This window comes from Pleurodeles waltl, chromosome 2_1 (genome assembly GCF_031143425.1).
Source record: "Pleurodeles waltl isolate 20211129_DDA chromosome 2_1, aPleWal1.hap1.20221129, whole genome shotgun sequence".
Lineage (NCBI taxonomy): Eukaryota > Metazoa > Chordata > Amphibia > Caudata > Salamandridae > Pleurodeles > Pleurodeles waltl.
Genome location: NC_090438.1, coordinates 543529708 through 543547880, shown reverse-complemented (window position 1 = coordinate 543547880; position 18173 = coordinate 543529708). Strand labels below are relative to the sequence as shown.

Sequence of the window (18173 nt, the reverse complement as noted above, 5' to 3'; positions counted from 1 at the left end):
TTTATTCTGTACTACTTCCCTCCACTGACATTAGTCACCCACCAGGAGTAAAACAGTCCAGCAAAAACAACTTGCACACATACGTGCCCAATACTAGCTGGAAGGAATTTGCAGAGCATGTGAATCTAAAGCACTGCAAGCTAAGAACAGTTGTGTACAGGTTAAGGTACCTTCTCCGTATCTTACCTGAGAAACTGCTACTGCCAAATTTTTTGAGTCTCGGGTTTATCAAGTAGCTGTTCTATTACTCTGTGTCTGTTGAGTTTCTGCATACATGCACACAAAAGGTGATGGGAGAAATAGTTGCAAACAGTCTAAATCATTGGTAGTTGTTGTGGGTAGCATTCATGTCCATTGTTCATCCACCCACTGTGCCACTCTAAACATGTGCCTTCCCTTTGTAATTCAATTCTGACTCTGCTCCTCGTGGAGTCTGTCCATCTTGAACTGCCAGGTGGAACTCCCTCCAGAAGGATACATGAGCAGCCCCAGATCAATTCCTGACTTGTTGGGCCTCATCAATGAGGTTTAGCCAGCCCCTAGAGTGATTGCCAGTGTTTTAGACTATTTGTAAGCATTTTTCCCATGACTTTGCATGTTTGACGTAACATCCTAAGTGCCAAGGGCATGCCCAGATATGGGTCTCTTGCTTCCTATGTAACAGGATCTAAGCTATACCTTATTGATGAGACTTATAAGGCTGAAACTGGTCTGGGCTTCCTTGAATTCCCTTCTGAAGGGGGGGGGGGTGGTCTTGCTCATCAGTTCTGATAGTGTCCCCATGAGATACAGGATCAGTACTAAATTGCTGAAGGTGGGCATCTCTCTAGAGTGAAAAACGACGTGCTGGATTTCTACCCAGGGTGATTGCTAACTGTTTAGACTGCAAGCATTCTGTGCATCACCTTTAGTGTGTTTGGGGTTTCTACATACTTAGGTGCTATTCAGTGCTTCATTCTAAAGCATACAAGACTCGTGCTTTGAGAGCTTGTTCCAAAAAATATTATATTCTGCTCTCATAAATGAGGACACTAGAGAGTGTGCTTGAAGGAGACAAGATAGCAGAGTTTGTGTCTGCCCATCTTTTCCACAGCATTTGTAGTGTATTTATTTTACACATGTTTTTATTTTAAATTTGTCACTAATAGAGACTGTGTATGTTTGGTATTTTGTTGTAGGACTACATATGTTACGACACATAAAATACAAGGTGTTTTGATGGCTCTTTATTAATTCAAATGATACCTTTTGTCAGATAGAAGTAACACATTTGAGTGCTATGACACGCCTAACCTCTGCACACAATTTATGGAAAAATTGCAAGATTTAAAACAGGATGTTGCTTTTTCTTGGCAGATATGCAGCAGTTCTGGAATGACCGATTCAAAGGGAGGAGGCGATGCTCCTGACACAGGCCGAACAGCACTCGATAACAAAACTTCATTACTCAATACAATGCCTCTCCGACCCACACCACGATCAAGAGATTACAACCCCAACAATTATTCTGATAGCATCAGTTCATTAAATAAGTCTGCATTGAAAGAGGCAATGTTTGATGACGACGCTGAACAGTTTCCGGATGGTAAGTCCTGAATAGAATTTGTTCTTGCAATAAGAATTAATTATATAAAATCTTAAAGTTCCTTTAAAAAAAAAAATATATATATATATATATATATATATATATATATATATATATATATATATATATATATATATATATATATAAAATTACTTTTATGAAAATTCCTGTTCTATTATCACCTGAGTTGGTTATTTAAATTAAACAATGTTTTCATTTATGTAAGCACATTAATATATCAAGGACCAGGGAATGAGAAAGTAAAATAGTTTTCCTGGATAATGCACATGCAGGAAACTATGTCAATATGTTTGAATAAGGTCTCTTTTTTTAACTTTATGTTAAATATCTGGTGAATATAACCTCAGCAAACAAAGTGACGTTGTATCCTGTTCTCACCAGAGTCTCCAAATTTCCCTTTAAAAAATAAGCAAGTGGACAACACCTCACTTGTGAAAGTATTGCAGTAAAATACCATCTTTAATGTGAAAAGCTTCTCTTCAAGAGAGCCATCACGTCTTCACCTGGATTAACAGCTTTGTATTCCACTGTCCTTCGAAGACTATGGTGAACGCTGATCTTTTATGGTATTGGTTATGTCCTTGAGGCATTGAAACCTGATGGTTCACATACAGAGAAGCCTTTTGCATTCAAAAATTATGTTCCACGTCATCCCTGCCACTAGTGAAAATGTACACTTGTTTATTTTTGTTTGGGCTATTCGAACACTTGAAGGCTCACTGAGACACAATGCCACAGTGTTTATGCTGTGATGTGGTGGTAGTCCTATATGTTCTCTGCATGTTATTAGAATGTGGAAAGTTTGTTTGCATGAAAGCCATTAGGCCTCCATGCGTTAATTTAAACAAGTACATGTACATTTTCTCTTGAATAAATGTAGAAAAATATGATTTGCAGCTTTATCTTTCCCCAACATGAAAACATAAATGCGGGAAAATACTGATAAAATGAATTAAAAAAGTAGATAAATACGGACGGCAATGTTTAAAAAAAAAAAAAAAAAAGAAAGAAAAATAACATAAAACTGGGAGCCCAACTTATGAATTTGGATACCTACAAAGTTACTTTCACCAAAGTTATGTGTTTTAGGCTTTTTAAAAACTCCAGTTATGTTCATTTCTATCTGTGTCACTGCATAAAATAAAAAAAATAAAAAAGATTCTTCACCTGCAATGCACTAAATCAGTAATAGCGATGAAAGTATTGTTTATTTTCTAACTATTTCGTTTGCAGTTATAAGTTACATTGTACTTTTAGATGTGCGTTTGAATAATGTTGGTTCATTAAGACTTTTATTGTTTCGTAAAAGTCTAATTATTGAAGAAAGATCTCTACGCAGTACAATATAGTGAACACTACACTGTTGTTGCACAACAAAGCTTTCTTCGAAATCCTCGGCCACATCATTTTGTTGTCCATCGCCAAGCAGCAAAACGCAGCTCAAACTCTTCACGTAATGTTGCAGCTAAGAATCTTGCACAATGAAATGTACTTTTTGTTTTAGCACACCACAAAAAACTCAGAATTTTCTGCTGATGCATCTATAGAGGTGACCACTGACCCCTTGGTATCAGTGCTTCACCAGAGCCCAACGGGCATAGAGCCTGTGCTTCCATATAGTGAGGCATTATATGATTATTATTATTTATTTTTTAGTGGCCTGGGCTAAGCCCACTACGGGGGCCCCTGTGGTCAGATCCATGGCCCATAGACACCAGCCTGCCCATAGGGCCCAGCTTGTCTTTTCCTTCACCCAACTCCAAGAAGTTTTGTGGTGCAGGCTGCTACAACCTCTTCTGACCTCAGCATCCTCCCAAGCATTCCCCCAGAAAGGGAGTCCAAATGGCTTCAAACTTGTGGATGAAATATTTTCTCTTCAAACAGCTCAGCCCTGCAGTCGATAATCACCTCTTGTATTCTGGGCCGTCTTTCCTATGCATTGTGGGATTCGGTGGCCCATCTGCTACCTTTGCTTCCGGCGAAGACCCCGGAGCAAACTCGCCCAGACACTCAAGGATGGGTGAGAGGCAGCCAGGTTTGACATAAGGTGTGGTATGGATATCGGATCCTCAGTTGGCAGATCCATGGCTCAGTCTGTAGCGCTGCTTCGTCATGCTTGGCTTGGCCCAGTGTGTGGTAGACACCTATGGTGTTACACCATATACTGGGACCAGGCAACCCTGATTAGATAGTGTTACAGTGTCTAGACAGTCAGGGCTCTCTAGCGCAGCTGTGGTGAGCAGCCAAGACTTGGCTAGAAGGCATGTGAATCGCTTGCAATCCCACAGAAGTCACACAGTAACTTATCACACATAAAAGGAACCACACAGTGTTGCAAAAGTAAAGTTACTTTATTATAGACACACCAAACTAGACTACTATTAGTATACCTCTCTCTGGAGGTATGAACACACAGAATATACACTAGTAAGTACTCAGAAAAAGCATAAATTAGCAAGGGCCCTATAGGGGGGCAAAACCATATACTAAAAATAAAGAATGTGAAAGGGTGTCCCCCATCAGAGTGTATGGAGTAGTTAGCCAAGGGCTGGAACAGTGAAACCCCAAAAGGTAAGTACCTAGAAGATCCCCAGTGGCCGGGTGCAGAGAGGTAAGTTATCCGGTCATCCCATAGGCTAACACAGGGACGTTGTGGTTGGAGAAATGCAGAAACAGGACCAGGGCAGTGGAACACAAGGGCGTTTTCTGAGTGAGGAGGACCTGCAAAAGAAGGGAACAGTCTAGTCCACTCAGGAGTGTCCAGGTGGGACAGGAGGCAATGCTATCCTACAACCCCACCCTGTAGCTGAAGGTCCTGGTCATCGGTGATGGATGAAGTCCAGCTGCGGGATCCAGGAGTCACCTACGAACTGTCCCTCAACTGTCTCTGGTTTGCAGACAGGTCAGTGGTCTGGAGGACCACCAACAAGCACAGGCAAATGCAAGAGAGCTGTTGGAGGTTTTGAAGAGCTGTGGAGTTCCAGCAAGGTCCTGGGTACTTGACCCTTGGAGGGTAGCGCGACTGACCCTCAGGATTCAAGAGAGCCAGGAGAAACAGTCAGAGCCCCCACAAGCAGCTCATTAGCAGCTGGCACAGTAAGTCACAGTTAGACCCAGTCAGCACACCTGAAGAGGAGTGCCATGTCGCTGGAGCTGCAGAGAGGAGACTGTCCTTGCAGAGGTAGAGTTCTGGGGGCTGAGTCTAGTTGGAGTCTGAAGATTCCTCAGAGCAGTAGTCAACAAGCCTTGGTATCTACAATAGTCTCGGTGCACAGGGATTCTCTCCTGAAGGAAGAGGCAAGGGTTCACTGTCTCCCAAGTTGAAAAGAAGGCAAAAATGACCCAGTGGACCCCTCAGAACCACTACCTGTGTTGGAGAATCTTCGCAAATCCTGAGGACAGAAGATCTCAGCAGCTGGACATCATTGCCTTAAATGGCTGTGGATGCAGGGGAGTGTCTCCTTCACTCCAAGGGAGATTCCTTCTTGCTTCTTTGGTGCAGCTGACATCTTGCCGACCCCTGAGGATGTACAGCTGTGGAAAGGTTGCAAAGTGCTGCCAGGAGCCACGGAAGCAATGTGGCAGTGTGAGGTCGTCTCGGGGTTGCAGTCATGTTCGGTTCCAGTGAAGTCCATCAGGGGTTCCGGTGGCCAGGAGCAGAAGAGGTCATTGCAGAGGAGCCCTGGTGGAGTCTTGGATGCCAAATCTGGGGACCCATCTGCAAGGGATTCCCTAAATAGCCCAAAAAGGGGTTTGGTGACTTTGCAAGGCTGACCACCTATCAGAGGGGGTCACTGATGTCATCTGCCTAACCTGACCACTCAGATGCTCCCAGGGGCCTCTGCCCATCTTGGTTTCAAGTGGTACCCAGAGCTCCTCCAGGTAAGCTCTGGGCACCACCCCAGGGGCGGTGATGGACAGGGGAGTGGTCACTTTACTTTCCTTTGTGTAGTTTTGCTCCAGAGCAGGAACTGGGGGTCCCTGGACTGGTGCAAACCGGATTATGCAAGGAGGGCACAAAATGTGCACTTCAAAGCAAGCCAGTAGCATGGGGAGGCTACCCTTCCCCAGTCTTGTAACACCTATTTCCAAGGGAGGGTAAGTTGCTCCCCTCTGCCACTGGAAATCCTTTGTTCTACCTTCCCCTGCTTGAGCTGGTCAAGCAGCAGGAGGGCAGAATCTTGTCTGAGGGGCTGCAGCAACTTGGAAGACTGGTAGGAGCAATACTGGGGGGTAGGGGTCCTCTGAGTAGCCCCCAGAGTGCATGGAATCATGCCGCTAATACTGGCATCAGTATTGGGGTATGATTCTGACATCTTTGAAACCAAACATGCCTAGGTTCTGATTTACCATTATGTAGCTGGACCATAGGTGTTGACCAATGGGCAGTACATAGCTTAAATGGTTTCCCAGTACTTACAAAGTCCAGGGAAGTGAAACTGGAATTCATAGGGGCACCTCTGCTCATTTAGGGGTCCCCACACATACAGGGGCCTGCCCTCTACCCTTAGGGCTGGAAGGACCTATCATAGGGGTGACTTACAGTGACCTGGTGTAGTGACCAGCAGTGAAAGGGTGCAGGCACCTTTTCATGCAGGCTGCAAATGGCAGGCCTGCAGAGACAGTTTGCATGGGCTCCCATGGGTGGCATAATACTTGCTGCAGCCCATTGGGAACCCCTGGTGTACCAATGCCTTGAATACCTAAGTACCATATATTAGGGACTTACAGGGGTACACCAGTATGTCACTTTTGGGGTGTAAAGGATAGCTAGGCAACCAAATTTAAAAGCGCACAATCACTGGTGTCCTGGTTAGCAGGAGCTCAGTGAAAACCATCTAAGCACACTGACAACAGGCAAAAAGTGGGGGTAACAGTTGCCAAAAAGTGTGACTTTCCTACACTTGTGAATACTGTCTTGCATCTTCAGTACCAGTTTAACATCCAGATACATAAACCAACAACTAAAAACTGATCAGTTAAACTTTGAGAACGATCTTCCAACGTGCATGATACATATCACCATGTTTTTAGTATCTTTTGATCCGTTTATGCTAGAAACGTGCTTTTTTGGTAATATGTGCAGATTATGCGGCAGATGATGGGTTATGTGGCAAATAAGACAAATACTTAATAATGCAAAAAAGCCAGAGCTGCAGAATCCCATAATTCCAGTGGCCCTGGTTATTGCAGTTATCACATAAGTAAAGCTGTTTTGCATTTGCCACTTGGATAATCGTGCATCAGTTCAGATTTGTGTGTTTTGCGCTGTAGGGAAAGGTTTCCACAGCAAAGGGTGGGCACCATGAGAGGTGTCTGAATCCAGGGGAGTGCTGGGGGCCGAAAGGTGTGCAAAACCTGTGAAATAAATCACAAAGCACAGTTAGAAAGTAGTAAAAAACAAAAGACAGAAAGGATGTGAAGCAGACAGATGGATAAATAGAGAGGCAGAGAAAAACTGACAGAGAAAGAGCCAAAGGCTTTGTGCAGTTGAGTGTATACACAGTGGGGTTGTATTGCAGACCCAGCATTGTTTCTGTCTCTTAAGGCTGAGAAGGCTTTTAACCATGTGCATTGGTCATTCCTTAGGCAAATCATTGTAGCTGTATGGCAGGGGCCGCAATTCTTGAAATGGGTGTGGAGTGGTTATGCCAAATCCACCACCCAAGTGAAAGTAAATGGCTTCACTGCCAGACCCTTTCCAGTATCATGGGGCACTCGCCAAGGTTGCAGCTCTTCTCCCTTCCTCTTTGTGTTATTCATAGAGCCATACTATGAGAGGATACGAACGAAAGTATCAGTCAGAGGCATCCCCTTTGGAGGTCAGGGACATAAAATAGCCCTCTACACCAGTAGTGTCAACCCCTGTCTTCACCCCCAGTTCTTAAGAACGAGCTTGACAGAAGGTTTTGGGTGTTGAGGTGAATATTAAAAACTCAGTCTCTCAGTTTAACCATACCACATATTGAAAGAGCTGTACTTGAGCACAGCTACCCTTTCCATGGGGCACTTACCTTGGGCTCACAATTCTCCCCACACTCTGGGAGACAACAGAGCAAGACCATTCATCTGATTAGCTTCTAGTTGCAGATTCCTTACCTTTGAATTTCCCCAGGCGTCAGACTGGTTCAGGAGAATTTTCTTCGAGCAGTACCTCTGGTCGCCGTCAGGTGGCTTCGGTCGACTCCACGAGCGTTGTTGGCATTGTGTTCACTGTGATGATGTCACGGTCATATATAGGCGCACCCCAGTGCGCTGACGTCTGTTCTTTTCTATCCGCGCCAGCCTACACGCAGATCTGGAGAGAGCTCCTTCATTCATTTTTTGACTACATCGACATTTTTGTCAAATTCTTTTGACGAGTTTGTGGATGTGTCGAGGGATGTCCCACAAGACCAAATTCAAGCCCTGCTACTCCTGTCACCGAACTATGTCGGTGATGGATCCGCACCTTGTTTGTCTTTGGTGCCTGGAGCACGAACACGACCCAAAGTTGTGCTCCGAGTGTCGGGCCATGAACCCGAAAGCTTTGATGGAGTGGTCCATAAAGCTCATCGCCGCCAGACACTCGACTCTTCGTCATCGGGACATTCGGGTCACAAAAAGAAGTCGTCGGAGGACAAGCGTTCTTCGGCTTCACCCCTTTGCTTGGACGATGCGGCGCGGGAAGAGCGTCGACGCTCTAGGCCTCTGTCTTCAGAGCCTTCATCTGGGTTGGCTCTGCACTTCCCTGACTTCCCAGGAGCCACCCCTGCCCAGCTCAAGGAATTTTTTGAGGCAATGCGCCTCATTTTTGGGCAGACCGACCCACCTTCGGCGCCTTTGGGCACAGGGCCCCCTCGGGTTCGAAGTCGTCGGCTTTGGCCATGGCTCCAGAGGGCCCCTCCGGATCCAATCGCAGATCCGTCCCGACCCTGGTCGTGCCACAGCAACTTTCCCCAGCGTCGGGTCAGGAATAGATGCTCCCGACGTCGGTTGGGCCCACAATCGACGTCAATCCCATCCTCATACCCGACGACTCTGACCCGGAACGACATCGCTCAACGCCAATTCAGTTCTCTATGGGCTCTCCAGGGTCCAGGATTGATCCAGACCCTTATGCTTGTGGATATGGATACGGGGAGAGTATGGAGGGGACGCTGGACCCTTTGGAATACCAGCTTGACCCCCAAATGGACTGGGTGCAGGATTTGGGTGATGCCAGTGGTCTAGACACCTCCCCTGACTCTGGTATGCTCTCTCCTCCTAACGTGGCTGCGGAGGAGGGTGCCTCTTATTCTATGGTGGTGAGAAGGGCGGCTGAGGTCCTGGACCTCGAGCTACCTTCTGTGGAGGTTAGGCCTAATATCCTAACCAACGTGCTTCAGCTGGGGTCTCCCTTTTCCTCTTCCGAGCCGTTCTCCCCTTTATTGAGGCACTGACAGAGGTCCTTTTGGGTACTTGGTCCAGACCCAGCACAGGTGCTCCTGTGAATAGGATGATTGCCCGCCGCCATCGGCCTACACCGTCAGACCCCCACGCCTGAGAGCCTGGTCATCCAGGCTTCCTCTGCATCTGGCGCATTCCCTGCCGCACCCCCAGATAGGGAATCAAAAAGACTGGACAATTTGGGGAAGAAGTTGTTTTCTTCCAAACAGTCTAGCGCTGTGGTCCATGAACACTGCATGCCTTTTGGACCGCTGTTCCCATACTCTCTGGGATACGGTTGCTTAAGTGCTGCCTAGAGTTCTGGAGGAGGCCCGGACTATCCTTTCCCAAGCCATAACAGGTGGGAGGGATGCAATGAAGTTCATGATTCGTTGTGGACTGTATACAACTGATTCTCTGGGCAGATCGGTTGCATCGACGGTGGCATTGAGATGCCATGCCTGGCTGAGAACATTTGGCTTTTCAGGGGATGTCCAGCAATCCTTGATGGACATGCCTGCCCTTTGATGGCACACATCTCTTCAGAGACAAGGTGGACTCTGCGCTCAAGCGTTTTAAGGATTCCTGTCCCTTGGCCTCTTGCCCACTTCTAGACCCCAGCAGTCCACCTTTCGCCCCTTTCGTGGCTACGGAAGGAGCACCCAACTGCATCCTTTCCCCCCCAGACATAGACCCACGCACGCTGTACAGCCCTTACACGGACGTGGGATCCCACGCCCCCGGGGATCAGGGAGCCAGCAGGTCACCCAGTTCACACCCCCACCCTCTCCACCCCCTCCCCCCCCCCCCCCCCCCTTCCCGGCTCCAAACCTTCCTAGTCCGCTGGTACACCAGGAACCAGTTGGCGGCAGGATTCCCCATCACCGGCCCCAATGGCAATCCATTACCTCGGACAGGTGGGTCCTCCAAATTGTCTGAAGGGGCTACTCCCTCCCTTTCAATACACCTCCTCCAGCCATGCCACCTTAATACAATCGAATAGCAGAGGATCATATGGCGCTTCTTGGCGAGGAAGTCAAAGCCCTTTCGGCCAAAGGAGCTCTAGAGAGAGTTCCGTTGCCAGAAGTAGTTTGTGGTTGCTATTCCTGCTACTTTCTGGTGCCGAAAAAAGACAAAGGTCTTTGTCCTATATTAGATCCTTGGTCCCTCAACCTCTTCTTCAAAAAGGAGAAGTTCAAAATGTTGGCATTGTCTCAGGTTCTATCTGCCCTGGATCCCAGAGACTGGATGGTAGCGTTGGACTTGCAAGACGCATACTTTTATATTCCCGTTTTACCAGCCCACAGATGTTGCCTACGATTTGTGGTAGGTCACGAGCACTTTCAGTTTACCGTGCTCCACTTTGGCCTTACCAGTGCCCCTCGGGTGTTCGCGAAAGTGATGGTAGAGGTGGCAGCTCATCTGCGCAGGATAGGGGTTCCAGCCTTCCTCTATCCCGACGATTGGCTGTTAAAGGCAAACTCGACCCATACAGTTGTCTCCCACCTCCGACTACGGCAAACCTTTTGCATTCGTGGGGTTCACTATCAACGTGCCAAAGTCACACCTGACACCTCAAGACGCTTCCTTTCATCGGAGCTGTTCTGGATACAGTGCAGTTTCTGGCATATCCTCCTGAAAAGCTAGTCCAGGATATTCGGGCTATGATACCGATGTTTCAGCCTCTGTCCTTGATTTCAGTGAGACTGACTCTGAGACTGCTGGGCCTCATGGCCTCCTGCATCCTGCTGGTTCAAACTGCCAGATGGCATATGCGGGCTCTGCAGTGGGTCCAGAAGTTCCAGTGGGCACAGCATTAGGGGAATGTCTCCGACAAGGTCCAGATCTCGGAAGGAACTCCAAGAGACCTGCAGTGTTGGTTAACAAATCAGGATTGGGTCAAGGGCAGATCCTTCTCCTTTCCCCAACCAGATCGTACAGTTGTGACAGATGCGTCACTCCTGGAATGGGGCGGCCACATGGGAGAGGTGGAAATCAGAGGTCCCTGGTCTCTGGCGGAAACCGGGCTCCATATCAATCATCTGGAGCTCCAAGAGATTCAACTAGCATTGAGAGCATTCCTTCCCTCTCTCAAGGGGAAAGCAGTGCAGGTGTTCACAGACAACACCACTGCGATGTGATATTGAAACAAACAAGGCCGAGTGGGGTCGAGAACCCTTTGTCAAGAGGCTCTTCACCTCTGGACTTGGCTGGCACATCAGGGCATTTCCCTGGTGGTTCAACACCTGGCGGGCTCCTTGAATGCCCGAGCAGACGAACTGCAATGTCAGCTTTTTTGCGCGTTGGTGTTTCCAAGGCGGCACTGTCTCGGCTTCGCTTTTCGTCATGAGTGGATTTCAGGCCTTCTGTACGCCTTTCCGCCCATACCACTTCTGCCCAGTTCTGAAGAACATCAGGCAAGACCGGGCCCAAATTATACTGGTGGCTCCAGACTGGGCACGAAGAGTCTGATATCCAGAGCTGTTGAGCATGGCCATAGCTCCTCTGATCAGACTGCCTATTCGGAGGATTTTCTGTCATAGCAGCAGGGGAGGGTCCTCCATCCAAACCTGTGCACCCTCTGCCTCCTTGCGTGGAGATTGAGCGGCAACAGTTGACGTTTTTTGACCTGCCTGCTGAAGTCTATAACGTTATCTTGGCAGCCAGGCGTCCCTCAACTAAAACTGTATATGTCTGTCGTTGGAAGACATATGTGCCATGGTGCATTGACAAATCTGTCGATCCTCTATCTGCTCCTCTTTCTCAAGTCCTTCTCTTTATTCTTTCCCTTGCCCAGCAGGGTTCCACCCTGGGCACTCTTAAGGGATATCTTTCTGCTATCTCTGCTTTCTTGAGGTTACCTGATCAGCCTACCTTATTTAAATCTCCTATAGTTGGGAGGTTAGTTAAAGGCCTCACATATCTCTTTCCTCCTATCCCATCCATCATGCCCCAATGGGATCTAAACCTGGTATTAACATACCTTATGTGTACCCCGTTGAGCTGCTTCACAACTGCCCTTTACGGCTCTTAATTATCAAGACTGTCTTTTTAGTTGCCATTACCTCTGCCCGCAGAGTAAGTGAGCTCCAGGCTCTGTCATCTAAGCCACCTTTTCTGGCCATACATCCTAACAAAATGGTACTTCGCACAAGGGCTTCTTTCCTACCTAAAGTAGTGACACCCTTCCATGTCGGACAGTCCATCACCTTGCCTACCTTTTATGCACCCCCACATCGCTCTCATGAAGAGGAGAGACTCCACCGTCTGGACCCAATAAGAGCGTTGGCGTTCTACCTTGATCTTACCAAAGACTCCCGGGTGGACGATCAACTCTCTGTGGGATATGTGGGTGCAAAGAAGGGGAAGCCGGTGCAGAAGAGGACCATTTCACCATGGGTACTCTTATGCATCAAAATGTGCTACACTCTGGCTAAAAAGCAACCTCCTGAAGGTTTGTACGCTCACTCCACCAGAGCTACTGCTGCTACCACAGTGCTAGCACTGGGCATTCCAGTCCTGGACATCTGTCAGGCAGCGACATGGGCCTACTACTGCCTGAACAGTCAGGCCCGAAGGGATGGCTACTTTGGCCGTTCGGTCCTGCAGGATTTCTTGGTGTGATCTTGGTTCGCAGCTCACCACCGGGGATGGTATTGCTCGGGTATCTATTCAAAGGTAATGAATCTGCAACTAGAAGTCTCTATCAGATGTACAAGTTACTTACCTTCAGTAACAATATATCTGTATCGTACAGTTGTGACAGATGCGTCACTCCTGGAATGGGGCGGCCACATGGGAGAGGTGGAAATCAGAGGTCCCTGGTCTCTGGCGGAAACCGGGCTCCATATCAATCATCTGGAGCTCCAAGAGATTCAACTAGCATTGAGAGCATTCCTTCCCTCTCTCAAGGGGAAAGCAGTGCAGGTGTTCACAGACAACACCACTGCGATGTGATATTGAAACAAACAAGGCCGAGTGGGGTCGAGAACCCTTTGTCAAGAGGCTCTTCACCTCTGGACTTGGCTGGCACATCAGGGCATTTCCCTGGTGGTTCAACACCTGGCGGGCTCCTTGAATGCCCGAGCAGACGAACTGCAATGTCAGCTTTTTTGCGCGTTGGAGTTTCCAAGGCGGCACTGTCTCGGCTTCGCTTTTCGTCATGAGTGGATTTCAGGCCTTCTGTACGCCTTTCCGCCCATACCACTTCTGCCCAGTTCTGAAGAACATCAGGCAAGACCGGGCCCAAATTATACTGGTGGCTCCAGACTGGGCACGAAGAGTCTGATATCCAGAGCTGTTGAGCATGGCCATAGCTCCTCTGATCAGACTGCCTATTCCAGATACCAGATATAACAATATATCTGGTAGAGACATATTCTAGTTGCAGATTCCTTACCGACCCACCCATCCTCCCCGCACTGCGAACTGATTTCTAGGGACAGGAACTTCCCCTTAAGGGCCCTAGTATTGGCGCACCACCCTGTGTTCTTCATGGCTCCTCGCTACTGGCGTGGAAAGTCGTGAAAAGAAACTGACGTCATTCGCCAGGTGTGCCACCTATATACGACCGCGACATCATCACGGCGACCAACGGCACGCAGAGGCACTGCTCGAACAAAATTCTCTGGATCCAGTCTGACGCCTGGGGAAATTCAAAGGTAAGGAATCTGCAACTAGAATATGTATCTACCAGATATATTGTTACCAAAGGTAAGTAACTTTTACATTATGGCACCCAAGGATCTGCAGAGCTGGAAGGCTGGAGATCTCTCTTGTGTAGGCAGAATAGCAGCAGTAAAAATGGCGTTGCTACCCAAGATTCTCCATGTTATGCAATCTCTTCCCCTGAAACCTCCTCAACTGGTACTTAGTGGAATTCAATAAATGATAGATAAACAGCCCTGTATGACGAGAAAGCAAATGTACCTCCCCATTTCCAACAGTGACCTAGGTATCCCACACATCAGTCACTACTATTTAACAGCCCAACTTAGATATATGATTGAATGGAATAGGCTACTTGCAGAAGAAATGCTTCACCAATCCACAGCAGGGACATGCATCTGGAAGGTACCCTGGCTCCCCCCAAAAAATACTGACCAGCAGGGGTTTACATATCACCCATCACACAAGCAACTAGCAGCCTGGGCAAGGTAATAGTGGCAAAGGTCTTCTTTACCCCCATAACTCCTCTCACACCCATCATAGGTAACCTAGTATTCCCTTCAGCGCCCCAAAAGCTCTGAATTCCATGCCTGGCAAACAACCAACTGGAAGCAAATTGGTGATCTGTTCGACCCCAGAAGGATTTTTGACTTCTCATGACCCTAGTCCAATTATTACCTATGTGGGACTGAATACTCACACTACGCAGAAGCTAAGATACTAGATAACTTAACCCTCCCTTTGCCCTCACACCCCCAAACCACTAACAATATTTGGAAAATGGCTGTTCACCAAACACAATAATAAAAGCCGGCTATCCAATATAGAATTTTTTGAACACATCTATAGTAGCTTGCAGAGCCCTGGCTCAACAGCATTGTGTAGAGGTGGAACACACCTTCACACCTAAGAAACAGGCAAACAGCCTCCTCAGTACTCAAACCTCCTTCCATCATGCGGCAGGGAATGAATCCCTACTGAAAACCCCCCATTACTGGTGCTACACCCTAGCTAGACTCGCCAAATGGAAGCCTGGGACCACAGACACCTTCTGGCGGAACTGTGTCCAAGTAGATAGGCTTACACACGTACTCTAGAGCAGCCACAAGCTCAAGAGATATTGGGAGGAAGTGCTCCAAGTCATTGATGAAATCGGGGGGATGGATAGCCCTCGCTTTCCTAGCTATACACTCCTGAGACTCCCCAACCAGATGACATACCCACTCCACTCAGATAGGGGGAAGACAGTAACAATGGCCCTGTGTGCCCCTAGGCAGGGCATACCATATAAATGTGCTACAGACACCATAACTGTCCAATTCGACTGGCTACATAAATTGTGATGTTTCAGCACTATGAGGAAACTCATAATGCTATATTTGATCACAGTGTGGGGCCCATGCTTCTGCTTCCTAGCTAAAACTATTGAGAGCTTACATGACTTTGCTACTTTCGGGTGCTTGAATTGACGGGAGGCGAGACTTAATAAAACTACTAACTTTGTTCACATCCAGTGAGGACTGTTCCATTTACCTGCAAGTCCTGCACAACTTTACGACCCGTACTTGGGACATTTGGACCCTTTTACCTCCTTCCTTTCCCTCACTACCCATTTTCTGACCTTCCCTCCCATGTCCCAATAACAGTAATTCAGCTCACAGGCCTTCCGTTGTAGAGGTGAGAGTATGCGTTCAATAAAATGCCAATAAAAAGATTTTGACCATAAAAAAACCTTTATGCCGCAATTGTTGTGTCTAAACGTTGGTTAATAATATGTTAATTTCTTAACTCCCTCTCCAATACTACATGTCAAATATACACTGCAGTACAGCAGCTCTGGTTGTGTTTTTGAACTCTGTGTTTGATTCTGCTATACGTGGCACCTCCAAATAACTTGCATATTTATTTATATATACATATATTTTCCTTCAGATGTTTCTTTAGATCATTCTGAGCTTATTTCAGAGCTGCTCAAGGAATTATCGAATCACAATGAAAGAGTGGAGGAACGAAAGGCAGCACTTTGTGAGCTCCTGAAGTTTAGTCGTGAAGAATGTTTCGGGATATGGGATGAGCACTTTAAAACAATATTGCTTCTGCTGCTTGAAACACTTGGTGACAAGGAGGTAAGATAACACTTTATTTCATCAGAATGATTTGAGATATCATCAGTGATATAATTTAACTCGTCATGAGTGATGCAGTATATGAAATCACAAGCAGTGCATGACAAAGGCACAAGTTATAGTTAGTTCACTAAGCTATAACTGGCAAATATGAGTTTTTTCGGTTCTTAAACATTAGTTTTTATCTCATTGGAGCACCTAACTATAAAGTCTTTGTCCCTTGTTTTTTTAAGTGAATTTCTGTGTTTTTTGGAATGTTCACCTATATAGTCTTTCCCGCCTAACTATAACGTTGCTTTAACGTTGTTTTTTCTTTCAGTTAATTTCTGTGATTTTTCGATCTTATTAAAAGTAGAGCTTATACCCAGCCACCTAGGGCAACGTGTAGCCAAGCCTACCGCTACACACAGGGGGGGTTGGCTGAAAGTCCTACTCTCCTGCCAGGCCCTGCACAACCCATATCCTCCACCCCCCATCCACTGCAAAAGGTCTTTGGGTATGCATAGTGGGGGTTAGTTACATGTCTAGGCTCTGTGCTCAACAACTTGTGAAAGTCCAACCTCCCGCCAACCATGGCCTTCTGCCTTAAGCAGCATTGATTTGGCAAGGTGGCCAACCCACTGCAGACGGCCAACCCCTTACTTTGTATTGCCTACAGTCTGCACAATAGTGACTGGTTGCAGGGTCTGGTCTATGAGGATCTGGTCTTTGATCAGTTTCTTCTCTTTTTTTTTGTTTTTTTTGTGTGAAATGATACCACTACCATGGTACCTCACTGGTGGGCTCGGTGGCTATCATGGTACTGGGTGCTGGTACCGCGGTTGGCTTTCAGCCAGGCCTTGCACCCAACTTCCCCATGCCAGGACCTGCTACCATTTGTCACGCACTGCCTCTGTGCTTTGTGGGCACCAAACCAACCCCTGTATTGCGCATATATATATATGTTTGATGGCATGTGTAGCTGCAGATACACATGCTTTGCACATCCCGCCATCTAGTGTTGGGCTCGGAGTGTTACAAGTTGTTTTTCTTCGAAGAAGTCTTTTCGAGTCACGAGATCGAGGGACTCCTCCCCTTTTGGCTCCATTGCGCATGGGCGTCGACTCCATCTTAGATTTTCTTTCCGCCATCGGGTTCGTACGTGTTCCTTTTAGCTCCGCGTTTCGGTTCGGAAAGTTAGTGAAAATCTCGGAAAATTTGACGGTATTGTTTGCGTTCGGTATCGGGTTAGTTACAACAGATCGACACTGAATTTTGAAGAGCTCCGGTGGCCCTTTGGGGTTTTCGATTCCCCAGCGGGGCCTGGTTGGCCCGACCGCGTGCGTCTTCAAGGCTAATGGAACGGACCCCATTCCGCTTCTGCCCCGAATGTCACAACAAGTATCCTTATACAGATCAGCATTTGGTCTGTAATTTGTGTCTGTCGCCAGAACACAAAGAGGATACCTGTGAGGCCTGTCGAGCATTTCGGTCCAGAAAGACCTTAAGGGACCGAAGAGCAAGAAGACTACAGATGGCGTTGGTGCCGACAGGACAAAAACACATGGAGGAAGAAGAGGAAGCCTTCTCTATCTAGGATTCTGACTCGGAAGAGGTCGATCCTGAACAGATGCCGAAAACCGTGAGTAAGACGTCGATACACAAGACTCACGTAAAAACCAGTAAAGCCCAGGGGACGCCACCGCCATCAGGCCATGGCTTAACCTGACAAATAGGTGGCAAAGCATCGGCACCGAAAAAGGGCATGCATGTGTCGAAGTCATCCGACTCCGGTCGAGATACCGGCACAGAGCAGACTCGACCCCGAAACACCGGGTCAGAGCAATCTTGGCACCGAAGCAAGTCGGCACCGAGAGATCACTACGCCTAAGAGCAAAAAAGTGTTGTCGGAACCGAAAAAGCCAGCCGAAAAGGTTTCGGTACCGAAACATCCGGCCTCGGAACCGAAAACAAGTTCCTACACAGAGGAACAAGGCCTGTCCTCACAAATGCAAACACATAGATTTGGACAGGAGCTAGAAACAATGGAGCCAGATTACACACAAAGAAGGCTCCACATTCAAAAGGACATAGGACATAGGGAAGATCAGTACTCTCCCTCCAATAAGAATGAAACGGAAACTTGCCTTCCAAGAAAAAGACAAGCAGCCACAGGCAAAAGTGGCAAGACAAGTAACCCCACCACCATCTCCACAACGCTCACCACAGCCATCACCGGTAGCCACTCCACCAATGATGCAGTCCCCAACTCATACAGGGATGAGTCAGGATGATCCAGACGCGTAGGATCTTTATGATCCACCAGTGTCAGATAACAGTCCCGACTGTTATCCAGCTAGACCGTCACCACCTGAGGACTCTACCGC

At 47.4% G+C, this 18173-nt stretch overlaps 1 protein-coding gene across 50 annotated transcripts in view; it reads left to right on the top strand.

The window, feature by feature from the left end:
* Window positions 1-18173, top strand: part of CLASP2 (cytoplasmic linker associated protein 2) — a 1425897-nt gene that overhangs the window by 1263956 nt on the left and 143768 nt on the right. For all 50 annotated transcript variants that reach the window (XM_069214594.1, XM_069214706.1, XM_069214671.1 and 47 more), the window contains 2 exons: window positions 1357-1585; window positions 15614-15807. In XM_069214594.1, coding sequence (XP_069070695.1) covers window positions 1357-1585; window positions 15614-15807 — 423 coding nt within the window. The remainder of the gene's footprint in view (window positions 1-1356; window positions 1586-15613; window positions 15808-18173) is intronic.